This window comes from Jaculus jaculus, chromosome 2 (genome assembly GCF_020740685.1).
Source record: "Jaculus jaculus isolate mJacJac1 chromosome 2, mJacJac1.mat.Y.cur, whole genome shotgun sequence".
NCBI classification, from domain to species: Eukaryota; Metazoa; Chordata; class Mammalia; order Rodentia; family Dipodidae; genus Jaculus; species Jaculus jaculus.
The window spans coordinates 146078291-146097850 of NC_059103.1; the positions used below are offsets into that span (position 1 = coordinate 146078291).

Below are 19560 nucleotides of genomic sequence, written 5' to 3' on the forward strand. Positions count from 1 at the left end.
CCATGGATTGGGTTATAGATATGCATGACCATGTCCACTTTTACGTGGGTTGTGAGAGATCTAACTCTGAGCCTTCTACACCCTCACATTTAAGCAGAAAATGCTTTAAACCAATGAACTACTCTCCAGCCCTACCTAGCCACTTCTAAGCAGTTCTGTCTTTCTTAATCTTCTTGCCTTGATGAAGAATTGCTAACATTTCCAAACCACCTGTGGGACACAGAAAGACAGACTGTGAGCTTAAACTGCCTTCAAGTCATCTAGTTCCTCCAAACTCCCATGTGCCACTTCATTGATGTGAAAGAAGAAAAAATACATTATTTTTTGTTTTTCTTGAGCACTTATATTACTATTTTGACTCAGACTTCAAAATAATACAGGTAATTATCAGTGTAAGAGATTTGAAGGGACAAAATGAAATAGGCAGATAGCTGAAACTTGGAGAATGTTTATTCACAAGTCATATGAGGAAAGACAGACTTGATTTTACAAATTTGTGAAAGCTAAAATATATGTTTAATTTCAGAAACAAATCTCAAAACTCATTCACTATTATTCCTGCATATGTGCTCAATAGTGACCAGTTTGAATTGCTTAATGAGCATGTTCCCCATTCAAGACAAGCAAAGCAGGTCTTTTTCTTCCCTATTTTAAATTAATTAATTAATTATTTTATAAGGAGAGAGAGAAAGAGAGAGAGAGAGAGAGATAGAGAATGGGAGGAACAGGTTCTGTTGCCACTGTAGACAAACTCCAGATGTATGTACCACTTTGTCCCTCTGACGTTATGTGGATACTGGGGAATTGACCACAAACAGGTGACTTTTATTGCTGAGCCATCTCCCCAGTCCCTATAACTTTCTCTTAAAATTGTTATGCATTTAGCTATTTGACATTAAAAAATTTTGTCTTACAGACAACTAAAATTTTTCTGAATGTTACTATATAGTATTTTTCATTTAAAAATTGATGATTTTTGTAAATTATAAAAAAGTTCAATATTTCTTGCCTCAACTTCTCAAAAATGTTTATTAACTTTCCATTATTTAGTGGCGATTTCATGGTTGAAACAATCTATTCAACATTCCATTTATAAATTTTTGTCTTTCTGTAAAATTTTAGATAAAGTTCAGAAGCATGACATCAACACATTCAGATATCACCTTGTTTATATGAGAGAGTTTTGAGCATTTTTGCTACTTTCTCCTCTAATGAACTCCTTCTAAGATTCTTTAAGTGCTCATTCTGAACACCTTAGGGAGTCAAGGTCCACTCCTAGTGACATACCTCTCTCAGCAGGGCTCTGCCTGCTAGAGATTAAGTAAGAAGCTTAATCAAAAACATTTGAGGCTATGGGGAAAATTACATTAAACCATCACAGTATTTGTTGAGTGTGAACTATTACAGGCCCCACAGACATAATAATGAATAGAAAATAAACAGGTCTTCGCTTTTAGAAATCATATTTTAAAAAGTTTCCAGAAATCTTTAGAAATCACCTAAAATTTTTCAAAATAATACTGATCTCCTATTTCCCCCCAAGTAGGCTTTATTGGGCCTGTTTGTCTTTAAAGTTCCCCAGTGATTGTAACAGGTAGCAGTCTGTGAATTACTGAGTTGATGCATAATTTAGTTGCTAAGAAATTCCAAATACTTACCCAAGAGTGATTATACCTCGTGTTACAAAAGTCACAATCTTCATAGATAAGGTGTTTATTTTGTGCTGGCTTAATATGTTTTCTTTCAAATTCATTAAAATTATGCCCTGCATTTTTATCTAAGAAAGTAACTATAGTAGTTTAAAAATATCAACATTTAAAATAAATATATGTAACAAAATGAGAGGTATGATACTTAACATTTCCATTACAAGTAGACCATATTGGCAAAACAAGCAAAGGTGCTGTTTTCCTGATGAACCAGATAACAGCACAAGAGGGAAGGAGACCAACACAGAGAAAAATCAGCTCCTACCAAATCAGAGAGCCAGAGCCTCAGAGGCCGCCAACACCTTATCACTGAAGTAGACCAAAAATGAACCCAACATAGCTCAGGGAAATTTTGTGGAAGAGGGGGTGGAAAGTATGTCAGAGTCACATGTTGGGTCATGATATGCAGAGACATTTATCGTACCAATAACTGTGAGCTAACTTCACAATGCACGACCCATATACATCAACAAGGAGGGGCCATTGGGGGAGGGGGTAGGTCATGGATGAGCCTAATAACGGTACCAAACTGCCTGTATTTGCTGAATAGAAAACTAATAAAAAAAATAAGATAAAATATTGCTTATATTTTTCCAAATAAAATATCAATGAAATATTCTCCTTAGGTAATTAAAGAAGATTTAATGAGGAGTGCTGAACAGTTCTTCACTGTAAGATTGTATACATAACTCATTATAGGATTTTTAAATAGAGAAATTGCAACTTTTTATTTTGGCTTCCAGAACCAAAAGTTTATGGTTTTCATAGCACATTTGTGTGGCATGTTTAAGTCCATATGAGCTGCTACTTTTCTTAAAAATTCTAGGTCTTAGGATATATTTAAGCTGGTATTGATTGGGTCCAACTAATTTCTTCCCCTTCCTTTAGTATAATGCAACAAGAGTTTGGTATCAAAATGCCAACACAAACTTAAACATAACAACAACTTTGCTGAGTTTTCAGGGCCTACATTGATAATGCTCATTGTAAAAGAAAATGAATGCATAGAAGCTGTATCTGTTACCTGCTAACATGTTCCTGATATCCACACTTTTATTCCTTGTGAGCATAATCTGTACTCCAGTTAATAATTTAATGCTAACCATCTCCTTATCTTTTGAAACACAATCTTATTTTGAAGCACAAACAACTAAAGTTCTTATATCACCTCTAAGCTTTTACTCACTGTATCTTTTTGGTTAACTCAGGTCTTAGTTACTCTATTTTCCTTTATCTATTTTAGCTGATTTAACCATGGTACAGTGGTCATCATTTGTGTTTTGAAGCTTACATTCATTAGTATAAACAATTTCAATAATTATCTGATGTATCTGGTGATTTTTGTGAGCAAATAAGTATAAACCTGAGAAGCTGAGAAAAATAGACCCAGAATTCAAGGGAAGCCTGAGGTACACAATGAGACTCTCACAAATAAGAAAAATAACTAAAAAAATCAAAGAGCTGATTGAGGTCTTAACTACTACAGAAAACTGCAACACCTTTCTAAATTAACTTAGTTGTTCAACAAGGCACTTTCATACCTCCATCCAATTTATCAAAATTTTACCACCAAATGAAGTCATCTATAAGTGATGAGAATTGTTTTCATTGAGAAGAAAAAGAGATGTAAATTCTATGTAAAACTAAAGTAAGGACTTAAAGTTAGTTCCTGGGATAACTGAGTCCTATAATTGCAAAGCATCAGGACATAAATGAAGAACAGAAGAATTATAATTCCATAGGAGGACTCCTTTTCTAAATATATAACTTTATTTAAGGAAGAGAGGGAGAGAGAGAGAGAGAGAGAGAGAGAGAGAGAGAGAGAGAGAGAATGGGAACAGCAGAGCCTGCAACCACTTCAAACAAATTCCAGACATATGTACCACCTTGTGCATTTGGCTAACGTGGGTCCTGGTTAATCAAACTAGGGTCCTTTGGCTTTGCAGGCAAGCACCTTTACCACGAAGCTATCTCTCCAGCCCATATAAGGGGAATTTTTAATTCACATAAGCATGGTTATGAGAGATAAATTTAAATTTTAGACATTTTAAGCACTGTCAATGCAGGGATATTCAAGATATAACAGAAATAATTATTAAATAATAATAAAATAAGAATTTTTAATGTTAGGAATGACTTTGGTATAAATGCCTTAGTTCATTATTAGTCTTCTATTTGTCAAAAAATCAAGAAAAAGAAGTAAATGTATTTATTTTATATATATATAATATATAATATAATATATATATAATACATATATATTATATATGTTATATAATATATATATATGGGATCTTGGCTTTATTAAGAAAATATCTTATTCAATAATGTCTCTCTTCATTACAAGCAACTTCAAACTTCTTTGAATATCAGAGAAAGGAACTTAATGAAGATAGATATTTAAAGTTTTGTTTATTTTGTTCTTCCATTTATCTGATTCATTTAATTAGTTTTATCAAACTGAAGAAAAAGAGGTGATATTTTTATTTCAAAAGAGGAATGATGATGAAGTGTATACAACCCTATCAGTAGTACAATTTTTTAATTAAATCCTTTTTGAGAATTAAAAGCTGTTTTGTTTTTAGTTGGTAAGCCATTTTATTGAGTATATTTCTCTAGTTAGTAGATTAATGTATATCATGAAAAATGTGCTGGGTTAATAGGAATTGTTACTGCTCTTCCCTTGGTTTTCTGTGATCATAGCTCTGTAATCTGCATACTTGTGAAGTAAAATGAAGTAACAACGAAAACTACAGATGTACTTTGTAGATAAATTTAGAGAACGGATTCTACTAACAGTTCTTTAAAAGAAGATGATTTTATGCTGATTAGCATCAAAATTGTGTTCATCAAAATTCTCTTATAAAAATAACCTTGATTTTTCATCAGCTTGTTTTCTATTTTAAATCACGCTATGAAGGAGTGATTAAATCAAATATAAAGTATAGAACAATTTAAGTAGTTTAATTGTTTTGCAGATAAGATAGAGTGTTTCTGCTATTATCTTGACTAGTCAATGGGGAATTGAGTCCTTGTCTTCTTTAAGAACTGTGCTATTTTCACCACCTATGTGCTCTAAAGAAATTTAAATGAAATACTTCACATGCCAGTTTATACAATCATTGCTTTGAGAAAAACATGTACTGTTTAAGGTTGAATTTTTATCACAAATAATATCATTTTCTTTAGTGTTTGACCTCTGTCGGGTTCTAGTAATATATCTTAGTATACAAAATCTGAGGCCATTTGCAAAACTTGACATTCCTACTTAGCTTTGAGATCAGATGCTGCAAAGTGGCCTCTGGTAAGAGAGACTCTTAGTAAATCATAGTTCATTATTTATATTTTTGGGTATGAATTAAGTTATATACTTTATGAAATAATGTGCTATTTACTGTAAATTGCTATTTAATATATCAGTATGTGCATACGATTTTTAAACTTTCAGTAATAAAGTAAAAACTATTTCCATCCACTTATGCTACAGGTGGGCTTAGTGGAATCAGTTTTATTCATTTAAGGATTTCTGTTTTATTTTCACAGATATGTAAAATGATTGTAGCTTTCCTTTTAATTATTTAATTATTTTCTTTACTTGAGGGAGAGAAATTGGCAGTGAGAAATAGAGAGAAAGAGAATGGGCATGCCAGGGCCTCCAGCCACTGCAAACTCCAGATTCATGAGCCCTCTTGTGCAACTGGTTTACATGGGTCCTGGGGGGACCAAACCTGGGTCCTTTGGCTTTGTAGGCAAGTGCCATTTCTCCAGCCCAAATTATTTAAAATTTTAAACTAATGTAGCCTTAATTCTTCCTCTTGGGAATGACTTAAAGTAGTAAGAAAAATCTTTCTTGCTGATGTCATCTGCTCCTTTCCAACAAATAAATAAATTTTAATATGAAAACATGTAAAAAAACATGTCATACATGCCATGCTTCACATATCTATACATCATTTTATAATTTTGTGCTGCCTAGAGCGTAGAGCATGCTTCTAAATTATGAAAACTTCATAATCATGGTTGATTAGAAAATACAAGGGAAACAAAAAGTCTGATTATTGATTTGGTTATGAAGCATAATAATACCTCCCAACTTATCATATTTATTTTTTTCTGAAATTTTCATTGTCATTTTTCCCAAAAACCTTATCATCTTCCTCCATGCTCCCATCCTTTTCTTTAGACAATAAAATATTCTGATTGCTTAGGAGACAAATCAGGGTATAAAGTATTTTCCTTACAAGTATAAGGACCTGAGTTCAATCCCAAGAACCCATATAAGAATGTAAATAATGTACAAATGGGGCTAGAGAGATGACTTAGTAGGTAAGGTGCTTGTCCTCAAAGCCTAAGAACCCAGGTTCAATTCCCCAGTACCCACATAAGCCAGATGCACAAGGTGGTGCATGCATATGGAGTTCATTTCCAGTGCCTAGAGGTCCTGGTTTGCCCATTCTCACCCTACCCCTACCTCTGCCTCTTTCTCTCACTCAAATAAAGAATTAAACTATTTTTTAAATGTAAAAAAGATGGCACACTTATAATCCCAGGACTGTAGATCCCTGGGGCTCATTGCCTATATAATCTGTGAGCTCTAAGCCAGTGAAAGTCCCTATCTAAAATGAAGATAGATGCTATTGCAGAGGCATCCGGGCACATTTGCATGTTTGTGTACACACACACACACACACACACACACACACACACACAGAGAGAGAGAGAGAGAGAGAGAGAGAGAGAGAGAGATAGAGAGAGAGAGAGAGAGGAGATTCAAATATATACATTCTGAATAAGTGAAATTAGTTGTAGAATTAGAGAATATGTATTGACCAAAAAGAGGGGAATATGTTAATTTATAAATATAAATCATCTCAAGCTAAAAATTGCTGCAAGAAAAATAGCATTCTCATTTATTTAACTCCTGTGATTAAGTAATGTCCTTAATTTCTTTTGTGGTGAATGCTAAGTATTAACCAAGGTAGGTACATCTCACCAACATTTCACACCTATGGATTTTGAGTTTATCTTATTAGGTCATCCTTTCATGTATGATAAATACAATATCAGTGTATTCACAGTTTTATACAGGTTTATGACATTAACACACTGACATAAGGCTGTAGAGATGGCATAGCGGTTGAGGTACTTTCCTGTAAAGCCTAATGACCAAAGTTCAATTCCCCAGTATCTATATAAAACCAAATACACAAAGTGTTGCATGCATCTGGAGTTCCTTTGCAGCAGCTCGAGGTCCTGGTGCACTCATGTTCTCCCTCTTTGCAGGGTGTGGTGGAATACACCTTTAATCTCAACACTCAGGAGGCTGAGATAAAAGGATCACTGTGAGTTCAAGGTCAGCCTGAGACTACATAGTGGATTCCAGGTCAGTCTGGGCTAGAGTGAGACCCTACTTCCAAAAGCTAAACAACAACAACAACAAAATATAATAATAAAAGAAAAAGGAGGAGGAAGAAAATTGGTTTAAAAGTTTAACGTATTATAATCATTAACAAATATAGACCATATATATACATATATGTAAATATACATGGCATATTGTATTCTACACATTGAGGTTGATAGTAATGTATAAATTCACACAAGAGGGATAATTTTACTATTTTAATGGCTAAAATGTAATTAGTATCAGAAGTACAATGAAATGAAATCTCATTCATCTAACAATTACTCATTAACTATATAAAACATATTAGCAACATTATTGGTTCTGACCGTGAAAAATTTTCAAATGTGTAGGGACATAAATTGATGGCAAGGAGATAGTTTATAGGTCTTACTTGGGTTCTGCCTGTGTTACTAGAATATATCATAAATCATTGTGAATTTATTCTACTATAAATCAAACACTTAGTTTTACTGTACATATAAGAATACTTGAAGTTTTTACATGTTTTATGTGTTAAATGACAACTTGTCATCTTGACTTATCAAATTGTAACAGCAAAGTAAGTTTGAGCTTTCAAAATGTGAGGCATGTGGTTTCAAAACTGGCAAGGTTGTACCATACATGATAATTACAGGTAAAAGCCAAGAGGTCCTCTTTTCTACGTTTAATTGATTGCTCAATGACATCATTTATTGTGTACTGGAAATAACTTTAGAAAATCATGTTAGTCCACTAAGCACTTCAGATAAGGCAGTTCCAATGAAACAATCTGAGATTATCATGAGCAATCGCTCCTGTATGCCATAAAAGAAGAAATAAGCAGAATATGGCCTGTTGAAGGAGGTTACAGTTTGACAGCCCCTCCCATGACAGGCCTTAAGTCACTCAGTGCCAGTGAGTGGTAAACTCACAGATTGAAAGGCCAGCAGTCACTACACTCTGGAATTGGGAAGACATTTTCATGTGTGTCTCTCAGCCGATGATGAGGGTATCAGAGCCGATACTGGACATGGACATGGGAAATTACAGTGAAGTTCTGGACCCAACATATACAACTTTGGAGTTTGACACTATGCAGATTCTGTATAATTCCAATGGTGAGTTCTCATGTCATTATAGATATATAAAAAGTAAGTAAACTGGAGAATGAAAATGGAGCTTCGTAAAGTGCCAGCTCAATTACATTGCTGAAGAATCAAGGCTTGGTTTTAAAGTTGCAGACCTGAGCTTTTTTGTTCATCATAAAATTTTAGTATTGCTATGGGTAATTAATAATTGAAGTAAAAATTCTAGTTTTATGTAATAAAGTAACTCAGAATTTTGCCATAAGCCTGTTAGGTTAAATAAATAGTCTCAGAATTTTATTTACTATAAATCATAGTGATATGTAATATTGACAGATTTGCTTGAAAGTTTATGTTCTATGCAATACTTAAAATGGCACAGGAACAAAGTTTCCACAGAGCACTAGGGAGTTTACTGATCTCTTCCTCCCCTCATCATTTCTGTTCTTCATTGATATTGAAAACCTGCCATAAAATTACTGTGAAGCCTTTTACTGAACATAGATATAAAAGAAATAAATATTTCTACTGTAACCTCACTTGACAGGCTAATGTTTAGCTACACAGAGCTCTGGTATTTATCTTCTGTAACATTTTAACTTTAAATAATACATGGGTTATTTTTAGGGTTTGTGTTTTATGTGTTGCAGTTTATTGTTCATTTAGAATTTATATTTTTCCATGTAAAATACATTATTCCAGTCATGTGATAACTGTTAGAATTTGCAAGTTCGTATGCTTTGGAAATAATATATGTGTATGTCTATGTGTATCTGTGTGTGTATGCATAAGTCAGAAATTAGGAATTATCTTACTCTAAAAATATATTCATACTCTGCTATAATGTGAACTTCACTCATAGTTTTAGTTTTAGTAAGTAGTTTTAGTAAGTAGTAGCTCAATGATGGGGAAATTTTCAAAAATTGCAAAAATTTAATTTGACAATGTAACACAAATATAGCTAAAATAACCTATGCCATAACTCTTAATAAGTTACTATTTCAATTATATATATTTAATGTTTATGTGAATAGAATTATGGCTTTCAATAAAAGATTATATATTCCTAAATGCTAACTACAATTTTACCATAAATATTTACAAGATACACTCAAACAACAAACTTGTATGGCTACTTACATAGTCTTAACTTGTTGCCTATAGCAACACTGTCAATTGTGGGTAAATATGGCATTAAACATGAATCCAAAATTGAATGTTTTCAATATTTCAATGTAACCCTGGGGACAAAATCAATTCCAGATACTTCTGACTTCCACATTGCTAATATGTTATTAATGTTACAAAGGAATTCCTAGTATTTATAATCTATAATAGGAGGATAATCATCAATAAATTTTTACTAATTTTCATAGCTATGAAACTATAAGTGACAGTAATTGGTTATTTAGAAATATTAATAAAAATATATTTAATGTCACACAATTAAGACATGACACCTTTAATTTGATTATTTTGTTAAAGATATAACTGTTCATTATTATTAAACCTACAGTGTTTATATAAGTTTTGTCAAATTAACTTCTTTGTCATACTAAGGATTGAACCCAAGGCCTTGTGCCTTGTGCATACTAGGCAATCACTCTGCCATAAAGCTCAGTGACTGGCCAAATTAAGTTAAAATTTTAATAGCATACCTTGTACATTTAACCTCGTGAGTACATGGAAATGTATAAAGATGTTTTTAACAAGATTAACTTAGTGAAGAATATATGTTTAATAAAAATATCTTCATCCATATATACTTAATGTCCTTTTCCCTCAAAAATAAACATTAGATGCTTCCATCATATGCTGGGCACAGTTTTAAAAAGGTGGAAAACACAGTTATTAATAGATATAAATTTTCTGACATTATGAGACTTATAAAAGATGATTATGGGAACAAGTCCATATTTAATTTAATTTTAGGCAATGACAGTAGCATTTAAAACAATGATAGTAGGCTCAGGTTCTACTTGATGGCAGATATGGGGTGAGTCTTTTATGTGTGCTCTCAGAGACTCCATATGACATGTGATCTGAAACCTGATTGCTAGCTCGAATATGAGCTAGCATGGACAACAGCTTTCCTCCCAGGAAGCAAGAAAGTCTCAAGACCAGAACAGACTGCAAGGAAAAGCAAATGGCAATTATTCAGGGGAATCAGGACCATGATGAATGGTGCACTGGACAGAGGGATGTGAGCTGTGAGGCTGGGAAGCACAAACAATCTTGGTGTGCACTTCATTATGAACCATGGCAGTGCTGGGGTTTGCTGAGATTGATGCACAAGGGTGACATAATATGAACTTTTTAAACAAGGATCACTTTTTTAAAAAATATGTTATGAATTCAAGTTGAATTGGCAGTTTTTGTTCATTTTTTATTTATTTGAGAGCAAGACACAGAGAAAGAGCAAGCAAGAGAGAGAGAGAGAGAGAGAGAGAGAGAGAGAGAGAGAGAGAGAGAGAGAGAGAATGTGTGTGCCAGGGCCTCCAGCTACTGCAAACGAACTCCAGATGTGTGTGCCCCCTTGTGCATCTGGCTAACGTGTATCCTGAGGAACTGAGCCTCGAACCGGAGTGCTTAGGCTTCACGGGCAAGCGCTTAACTACTAAGCCATTTCTCAAGCCCCAGGGTCACTTTTCAAAAAGGAGTATTTATTTATTTGAGGGAGAGACAGAGATAAAAAGGTAGATAAACATAGAGAGAGAGAGAGAAAGGGAGAAAGTGTGTGCCAGTGCCTCTTGTCATTGCACATGAACTCAAGACAGGTTCTACTTTGTGTACCTGGGTAATGGGGAATCAAATCCGTTGCCATCAGACTTTGCAAGTGTCTTTAACCAATGAGGCATTTCTCCAGCCCTAAACCAGAATCACGTTTGTGACTGGGAAAATAAATAAACAGAATGGAAGCTAGTGCTAAAAGAGGGAAAATAGACAGGAAGCTATTGCTATAGTCCATGGGAAGGAAGGTAAGAATTAGACAAGGGTGAATGATCAAGCTGAAGGGTGAAATATTGTGGATTAAATATGTATCCTGAGTGTGGGATTACTGATGGTTTAAATATGAGAGAAAATGAAGAAAATTCTTAGAAGACTCATAAATTATTGTGTCTGGGAATTAATGGATATGTAGGGTGATGTGAGAAAGACTGCATGGAGCAAATATATAGGAAAATGATCAATGTTCAATTTTCATTATGTTGAATTTATTATTCTTACTGGACTTCAAGATGAAGTTTTTCTTTTAAAATTTAATTTTTATTATTTGACAGGGAAATAGGCAGAGAGGGTGGAGGGAGAGAATGGGCATGCAAGGACCTCCAACCTCTGCAAATGAACTCCAGATTCATGTGCCACCTTGTGCATTTGGCTTATGTGGGTCTTCGGGAATGGCACCTGGGTCCCATGGCTTTACAGGCAAGCACCTTAGTAGCTGAGCCATCCCTTCAGCCCAAGATGAAGCTCTTGAACAGGATATTTGATAAACCTTGCAAACTGATGCCCACAGGGTTATCAGGGCAGAAATAAAATCTGGGGAATTTTTCCACCATACACTTTGTATTAAATGCCATGAGCTTTTCTTGAGAAAAATAGTGTTTGGGGCCTTAAGACATACTGTGTCTCAAAATAGAATGTTCAGAAATATGAGACAGGATCCTGGAGTAGAAGATGAAAATGGTTGATAGAAATGTGTTGGTATGGGAACTATAAGAGGCTAAGGGATGCCCTGTGAGTGAGAAAAAGAGAATTGTAATCAACAATGCCCAGTAGTCACTCTAACTCTACTCATCTCTCTTTACCAGACAGCTCTGCCCCAGAGACAACAAGTATGAATACCACAGACAATGGTGTCAACTGTCTATGTGCCATATGTGGGGACAGAGCAACAGGAAAGCACTATGGAGCATCAAGCTGTGATGGGTGCAAAGGCTTCTTCCGGCGCAGCATTCGCAAGAGTCATGTGTATTCCTGCAGGTACTTGGAATGCTCTTTTTAGTAATGTTGGAAGATGTCATAAAAAAAAAAAGTGGGAAAGGACTGGAGGGATGGCTTAGCAGTTAAGGTGCTTGGCTGCAAAGCTAGAGGACCCAGGTTCAATTCCCTAGTACCCACTTAAAGTCAGATGCACACAGTGGTGCAAATATCTGGAGTTCAATTTCAGTGGCTAGAGGCCCTGGCATGCCCATTCTCTATATGCCCTCAATAAATAAATGAATAAATGAATAAATAAATAAATAAAGCATTTTAACAAAAGAAGTGAGAAAGAAAATTTAAAACATACATATATCTATAATGCTATGAGCAAAATATGTATGCTGCAATACAAGTAATACAACCCTTATATATGCTAATCAAGTCCTGTTATGTTGTTTTAAGAATAAGTTCAATATTTGAAAGGTTAACTCTCTCAGTATCTGCTGCCATTTAACTTTTCAAGGTGTAGTAAAAGTTAATACATAACTCCTCTTATGTCTACCAAGTGCTGTCTAGTAATATTTACAGGAAAGTGTTATGTAAGTTAATGCAATATAAGTCATCTGCTTTAGAAGCTTGATGAATAGAAGAACATTAAGGTGGGTTTTGCATTTATATACAAAATATTGTAGAGGTAAGTTTGACCAATTTCTAACATCAAAACATTTCTCTATGATTACTTTTAAATGTTTAATTATCTTAAAATTAATATTAAAATAACAAAACAGCAAATAAACATTATTTTGGAGGCAAGTGCTCCATCACAAATGAAATATTCACACAAAGATGAAATTGAAACAATTAAGTAAAACAAATTAAGGAGAATACCAGCACACAGACATTGGTGAGTCATTTTAGTTTTAATAAGTATCCTAGGAGCATATGCACATTAAGTTTTTAAATTGTCCTCATCATGAGTGCTGGTGGCAATCTGATCTCTTTTGCTTGTCTTGATGTTAAGCAAATCTTCTGGTTTTCTACTTGGAAAATAATTATTGTATTGATTAGAGGTTAGATTACACACTTAAGATATTCCATTAATTTAGTTCTTAGAGAAGGAGAGAGAGAGAATGGGTGTGACGGGGACTCAAGTCAGTGCACACCAATACATGCACCACCTTGTGCATCTGGCTTACCTGTGTCTTGGAGAATGGGATCTGAGTCCTTAGGCCTCACAAACAAGCGCCTTGACTGCTAAGCCATTTCTCCAGCCTTGATTATGCACTTTTGTAAAAAAAAATATATTTTTTGTTCATTTTAATTTATTTGTGACAGAGAGAGAGGGAGAGAAAGAGACAGATAGAGGATGGGCGCACCAGGGCTTCCAGCCACTGCAAACGAACTCCAGATGCGTGCGCCCCCTTGTACATCTGGCTAACGTGGGTCCTGGGGAATCAAGCCTCGAACCAGGGTCCTTAGGCTTCAAAGGCAAGCGCTTAACTGCTAAGCCATCTCTCCAGCCCGATTATGCACTTTTTTGAACTCATGTTTTACTAGCCTTAAATTTATCCATTTCTTTAGACTGAAAAATTGTATTTCCAGTGTACCTCTTCCATGATGCTGAAGCTGGACTTTCTGTCATAAATCTCTTTAAATTACTATTTCAGTCCTTCTTTTAGGATACTTTCTGTAATGGTGATGTGTAAATGTGGGTGAGTATTTTATTAGATTGTAATTTCTTTGAGTGTGAAGGCAGGTAATAATCATTTGTTTGGTCCCTAGAACCAGATTTTTGTGCATGGGAGGAGATAAATAAAATGTTTATTTTATTTTTGTTATTCATTCATTTAATATTTACTAGATTTACTGTCCTTGTCAGTTTTGCTCATCTGGTCCCCTTTTCTGAGTCTCTTCAACCCCATATTCAGAAAGAATACTGTAACTTTCCTTACTCTTAACACACTTTCATCTATCTCAATTCCTCCGAATTAGAGTTTAGTTTTTGTTTAGTGGTATCCATCCATTTAAAAGCTTTGCTTATAGGTCAAGAAACATATTCCTTCATTCTCAGTTATTTAGGATACATTATAACATGTAGATAAATTTAGAAGCAGTGTTAATGTATATTATGTGATTTTTACATAAGTTCCAAAGTATCAAGTACATTCACTCAGACACATCATTTAGGGAGATATTCTCCCTGTCTAAAACTTGTGGAATGAATTTGGTTACTAAGATTCTACCAAGACTTTTGACCTTGGTAATTAAGCTGGTATCTTCCTCTAAAGACCCTATTCTTTCTTTTAAAAGAATATAATTCCATTTTTAGGCTATTCAGAGCTGTGTTTCTGTTGCCACACTTCATGTAGAACATTTTCATCACACTATAAGGGAACCTTTAGTAATTGCCACCACGTTCTTTCAGCTTCCTCCACTAAAGTAGGAGGCAACTACTAATCTTTCTGTTTCTATAGACTTGTCTTTTCTGTACATTGTATATAAATGAAATCATATAATATGCATTCTTTTGTATCAATCTCAGAAACACTGTAAAGATTTATCCATGTATTGGTACTTCATTCCTGTTTATTGATAAATAAAAATGTTGCATTGTGTGCAAATAGTAACATTATGCCTATTCATCATTTCAACTTGTGACTACTAAGAATAAGGCTACTCTAGACACGTCTTCATCTCCAGTACGAGATAACCATTTTATATGAGTAGCTTCTGTGTTTAACTTTCTCAGCAACTGCCAAACTTTCTTGAATCACTTAATCTTCCAATTGGAAATGTATGAGGGTTTTAGTGTTTCTACATCTTCATCAACCCTTGAACTGTCTATGTTTTCATCACAGCAGGTGTAAAGGGATACATTTTTTACAAAACCTATACTCCACATTCTTCTCTTAATAGCCTCAATAGGTAATTGGGCATTTAGAACAAATTTCATTTGAAGATGAATGAATTCAAAATTAGTAGGGTAATATTCTAAAAGAGAAAAGCATGAAAATGCATGAGTTTGAAGTACTGATACATTCTCCACCACAATGAAATCATTTAACAAAAGGCACGTGGGATTTATATGCCAAAGATTTTAAAACTAGATTTGCCTTCTGTGACTCATGATTGAAATATTTATGTATACTGGCCAAAAAAGTAGTCATTCAGTTTTATTTTATTATAAAGACTCTTGGGAGGTAAGGTCTATATTGCCATGTACATGCTGGTCATGAGACAAGAAATATCTTTGGTACTCTTTGTAACACATTCTTTGAATCTCATTTGACAATAGCTAAAGTTTATTTGATTGTTTATCTGCATTTTGATAAATGGTTGTTCCTATTAACTGATGTGCTTGTTTTATGTTATAGGTTCAGTCGCCAATGTGTTGTTGACAAGGACAAAAGGAATCAATGTAGATACTGCCGATTAAGAAAGTGTTTCAGAGCAGGAATGAAAAAAGAAGGTAATAATAACAATGATGATTAACATTATATGTGATGACTGATAAGGCACAAACTTTCTTATTATTACAAAAATGTCTTTGTGATTTCTGATTTCCTTCAGTATATGAATATGGAATCTGTCATAATCGAGTTAAAGAAGTTAGCCATAGGATAAGCAGCTTATAAATGGGGTAGCCAGTGTTTATTTGATTGATTTCTGACATCATTCCTTCCGTATAGTACTATTAATGGCAACAAAATTATTGTCCACCTAATATCATAATATCTTGTTCAATAGATAAAATCTATGGATGGGAGCTGGAGAGATGGCTTAGTGGTTAAGCACTTGCCTGTGTATCCTAAGGACCCCAGTTCTAGGTTCAATTCCCCAGGACCCACGTTAGCCAGATGCACAAGGGGGTGCATGCATCTGGAGTTCGTTTGCTGTGGCTGGAGGCCCTGGCACACCCATATTCTCTCTCTCTCTCTCCCTCTCTCTCTCTCTCTCTCTCTCTCTCTCTCTTTCTCCCTCTTTCTCACTCTCTCAAATAAGTAAATAAAACAAAATCTACGGATAGACTGAAATTAGGAATGCATTTTAAATACATTTTACTCTTAGTCACAGTCAAATATCTTCATTCATAAGACATGGAAATTGATGAACTTCTTTAATAAAATAATAATTGCAGTAAAATGATAGTAATGTTCTGTGATTCCAAAGAACAGAACAGAACAGAGCATTGACATAAAAGAATTTGAGGTTTTTCCCTGGCCTTGTGTAACTCTTCTTTAATGACAGAGAATTTTACTTTCAAATTGTTAAAGTCCAATTTTGATATCTGGCTAATTATTTATATGACAGTATTTACACAAATTTATGATAAGTTTAGAATAAGGGTATAGGATATATATATATTTTTTTTCTTGGTCTCTCATGAAAGCCTTTCTTATCATATGTGGGATCATGTCACCTTTCCAAAAGCTGAGACTCAAACTTTAATCTTCTCAGAAAATACTGTGCAAACATTTTTCAATTAAAAACATTAATGTCTGTAAACAATGCTCACATGAGATCATAGGATTGCTGCCCTAAGGTTACCTTACATAAAAATAAATTTACTTTCTAATTTGGTAGCATTTTATATAACACAAAGAAAACGGGAATATCAAAATCTATGACTCAGCTTCCTCACTATTTATCTTATAGTTTTAGTGGATAAAAAAAAAATAAAAATTCTTATTAAAAGTACAGCATGTCAGAACTTGTTGGCCCAACACATTGTAACAGGCATTTGTCATTGGTCCCAAGATTTCATAGTTTATGAACTCAGGTGACAAGGTTAATTATTGCTACTTTTGAAAATGGTACAGAATGGGACAATCTTAAGTCATATTTTCCAAAGTTAGAAAGATCCTTTCTAAATTTTTGTGATTTTTTTTTTGTTCTAACCACACATCCTGACACACATTAAAGAGCACTAGTAAATGATGGTGATTTTCTCCCCTAGCTGTGCAAAATGAGCGGGACAGAATAAGCACCAGGAGAAGCACATTTGACGGAAGCAACATTCCCTCCATCAACACTCTGGCACAAGCTGAAATTCGCTCTCGCCAGGTACCTAAGCACACAATGATCTGATGTTTATTGATGTGTAGTGCTAACATAATCTGGGGACTTTGAAATACACTCATTGTTAAAGTCAAGTTACACAAATACAGAAGTGCTATTTTCAGCGTTACTGTAAAGCATTAATAAGGATACTCTCAGGCTATCAGTATAAAGTAATTCTCTTAGAGTATTAGTGGAATTATTGGTTTTATTTTGACTTCTTGGTCTGACCCAATTTTAAAATAGAACAGTGAATGAATTTTAGGCTAAGATTGTTTGAAGGATTGTTTATACAGTTGACTAAAGTTAAACAAACCCTGCTGCTCTGGAGTCCACAGTTCATTAGTTGGATATGTTTAACCAACTGCAACAAATTTGAGAGAATTTTGTTAAGATATGTCATTAGAGTTTACTCAAAACTCACTTCTGGACTCAAAAAATCCACTTGCCACCTCCTTTAGGAACAGATGTTTTAAAGAGAATTAAAGCTAGAATTTATAAAACAGGAATAAAGGGAACCTACTTATTGTAAAGTTTTAGAATGACAATATTTGAAGCAAAGTTTTAAATGTAAATCATTAATTATCTACATAGAAAAAACAGTCATTTAAGACTTCAATAAAGAAACCTTTGAAGAAAGTTTTTTTTTTTTATTTTCCTTTGTCCTTATTGGAAATGTACAAGATGTTTTTCTATTGCAAAGCAAATTGTGAAATAGCTAAGTAGTTAATCAGGCTCTACAACGAGTCAGTGAGACTACTTTCGTTCTTGATAACACAGGAGCAATATGATGAGGTAAACATTTGCATTATCATCATTATTACTTGAAGATTACTCGATGGGCCAATAAAGTTTTAGAGAATTACTTAAAGGGGAGCTGTGAGGAAATATCTGGGTTCACATGACACACAGTGACACATATGTATCCTTGGTTAAAAATTGTTGACAAAAACTTTATTTAGATACTTTTTTCTGAAGAAAATATTTTGAATATCACATATTTCATAAAGTTTAAAATGATCATTATAGCTGTTTGTCATGGCTGAATCAAGGGTTTGTTTATTAATCTTATTTTGATGAACTTTAATTCAATGTACTATCATAAATAACTAGACTTTTATCTAATGCTTTTCTATCCAGTTTGGAAAAATTCAGCTACTAGATACTTTTTTATAAACTTCAACAAATTTAAAGTGGACTTCATAATAAATCTGTGATTTTTACTAAAAATAACATCAGAGAATATATTTCTAGTGAATACTCCCTATTTTTTATGCAGCCATTTTAATCACAAAGCTCCCACAGAAGCTGTAACTTGATTTACTGATCTGATCTTTAAAATAAGATTCTTCTCTCATAGCATGGGGTTATATGCTAAATGTTTTCAATATATCTTGTAAACTGAAAGATATTTTATATCTCAAATTTAAAATATTTTAAGATACTCTGACATTGACAGTAACTGGTTCCATATATTTGTTAAACACAGTCATAAGAAAAATAGATAATATTGGCAATGTATTTATTATGTTTAATGCTAAATTAATATAATGTTCTGCTTAATGGTAGATTTCAGTCTCAAGTCCAGGGGCAAGTTCTGACATAAATGTAAAGAAAATTGCAAGCATTGGTGATGTCTGTGAGTCTATGAAACAGCAGCTCTTGGTCTTGGTGGAATGGGCCAAGTATATTCCTGCCTTCTGCGAATTGCCTTTGGATGACCAGGTATAAGTTGAAGATCTCAGGACTGCTTTAAAACATGACTTTTTTGGTTTTGTTAATTAATTATATTCTTTGAGTATTTGTCATACATTTAGCTTATTAGGCAATTAATAAGTAATCTTGTGAAGTTTTCTTATCTTTTTATCTTCTTATTCTGTCAAGAGGTATAGCTGTTTGACATCTTCTATAAGGATCTAGAAAAGTTATTGATTGGTTCAGATTTGATCAAGACACTTTTTGGATTTCTTGAGGGGCAAAAAGACAACAGCAAGGAACTATTATTATGAGACTTGCAAAGCATTAAAACAGCAAATATCTGGAAGAAAAATGGTGGGCTGTGGTCTTGATTTTGTTGAAGGTATTTAATTCCTCAGAAATACTTGGCCACTTCTCAAATAATCACACAAGATTTTTGGACACTTTATATAGCTAGCATATGTTTTTTACTTTGCTGTCAATATTTTTCTAGTTCTCATTTTATTAAAATATACATGCATGGGCTGAGGAAACAGCTCAGCAATTAGAGACATTTGCTTGTAAAGCCTATCTGCCTGAGATTCTGTTTCCGAACACCCACACAAAGCCAGTCACAAAGTGATGCATGTGTCAGCTGTTATTTAGTAGAGGCAGGAGACCCTTGTGAACACAAATAAAGATAAATGAAAAATAAATATTT

The 19560-nt window shown here is 33.9% G+C and overlaps 1 protein-coding gene across 3 annotated transcripts in view; it reads left to right on the forward strand.

Annotated features, from left to right (window-relative positions):
- The window catches only part of Hnf4g (hepatocyte nuclear factor 4 gamma), a 145956-nt gene that overhangs the window by 114635 nt on the left and 11761 nt on the right, over nucleotides 1–19560 (forward strand). Inside the window, exons 1-5 of one of the 3 annotated variants that reach the window (XM_004660554.2) lie at nucleotides 8034–8213; nucleotides 11993–12164; nucleotides 15479–15573; nucleotides 17062–17168; nucleotides 18732–18887. In XM_004660554.2, the coding sequence (XP_004660611.2) occupies nucleotides 8078–8213; nucleotides 11993–12164; nucleotides 15479–15573; nucleotides 17062–17168; nucleotides 18732–18887 (666 nt within the window). In that variant the 5' untranslated portion in view covers nucleotides 8034–8077. Of the gene's footprint in view, nucleotides 1–8033; nucleotides 8214–11992; nucleotides 12165–15478; nucleotides 15574–17061; nucleotides 17169–18731; nucleotides 18888–19560 lie in introns of those variants that run through there. The other 2 variants (XM_045143442.1, XM_045143443.1) reach the window with 2 other exon arrangements.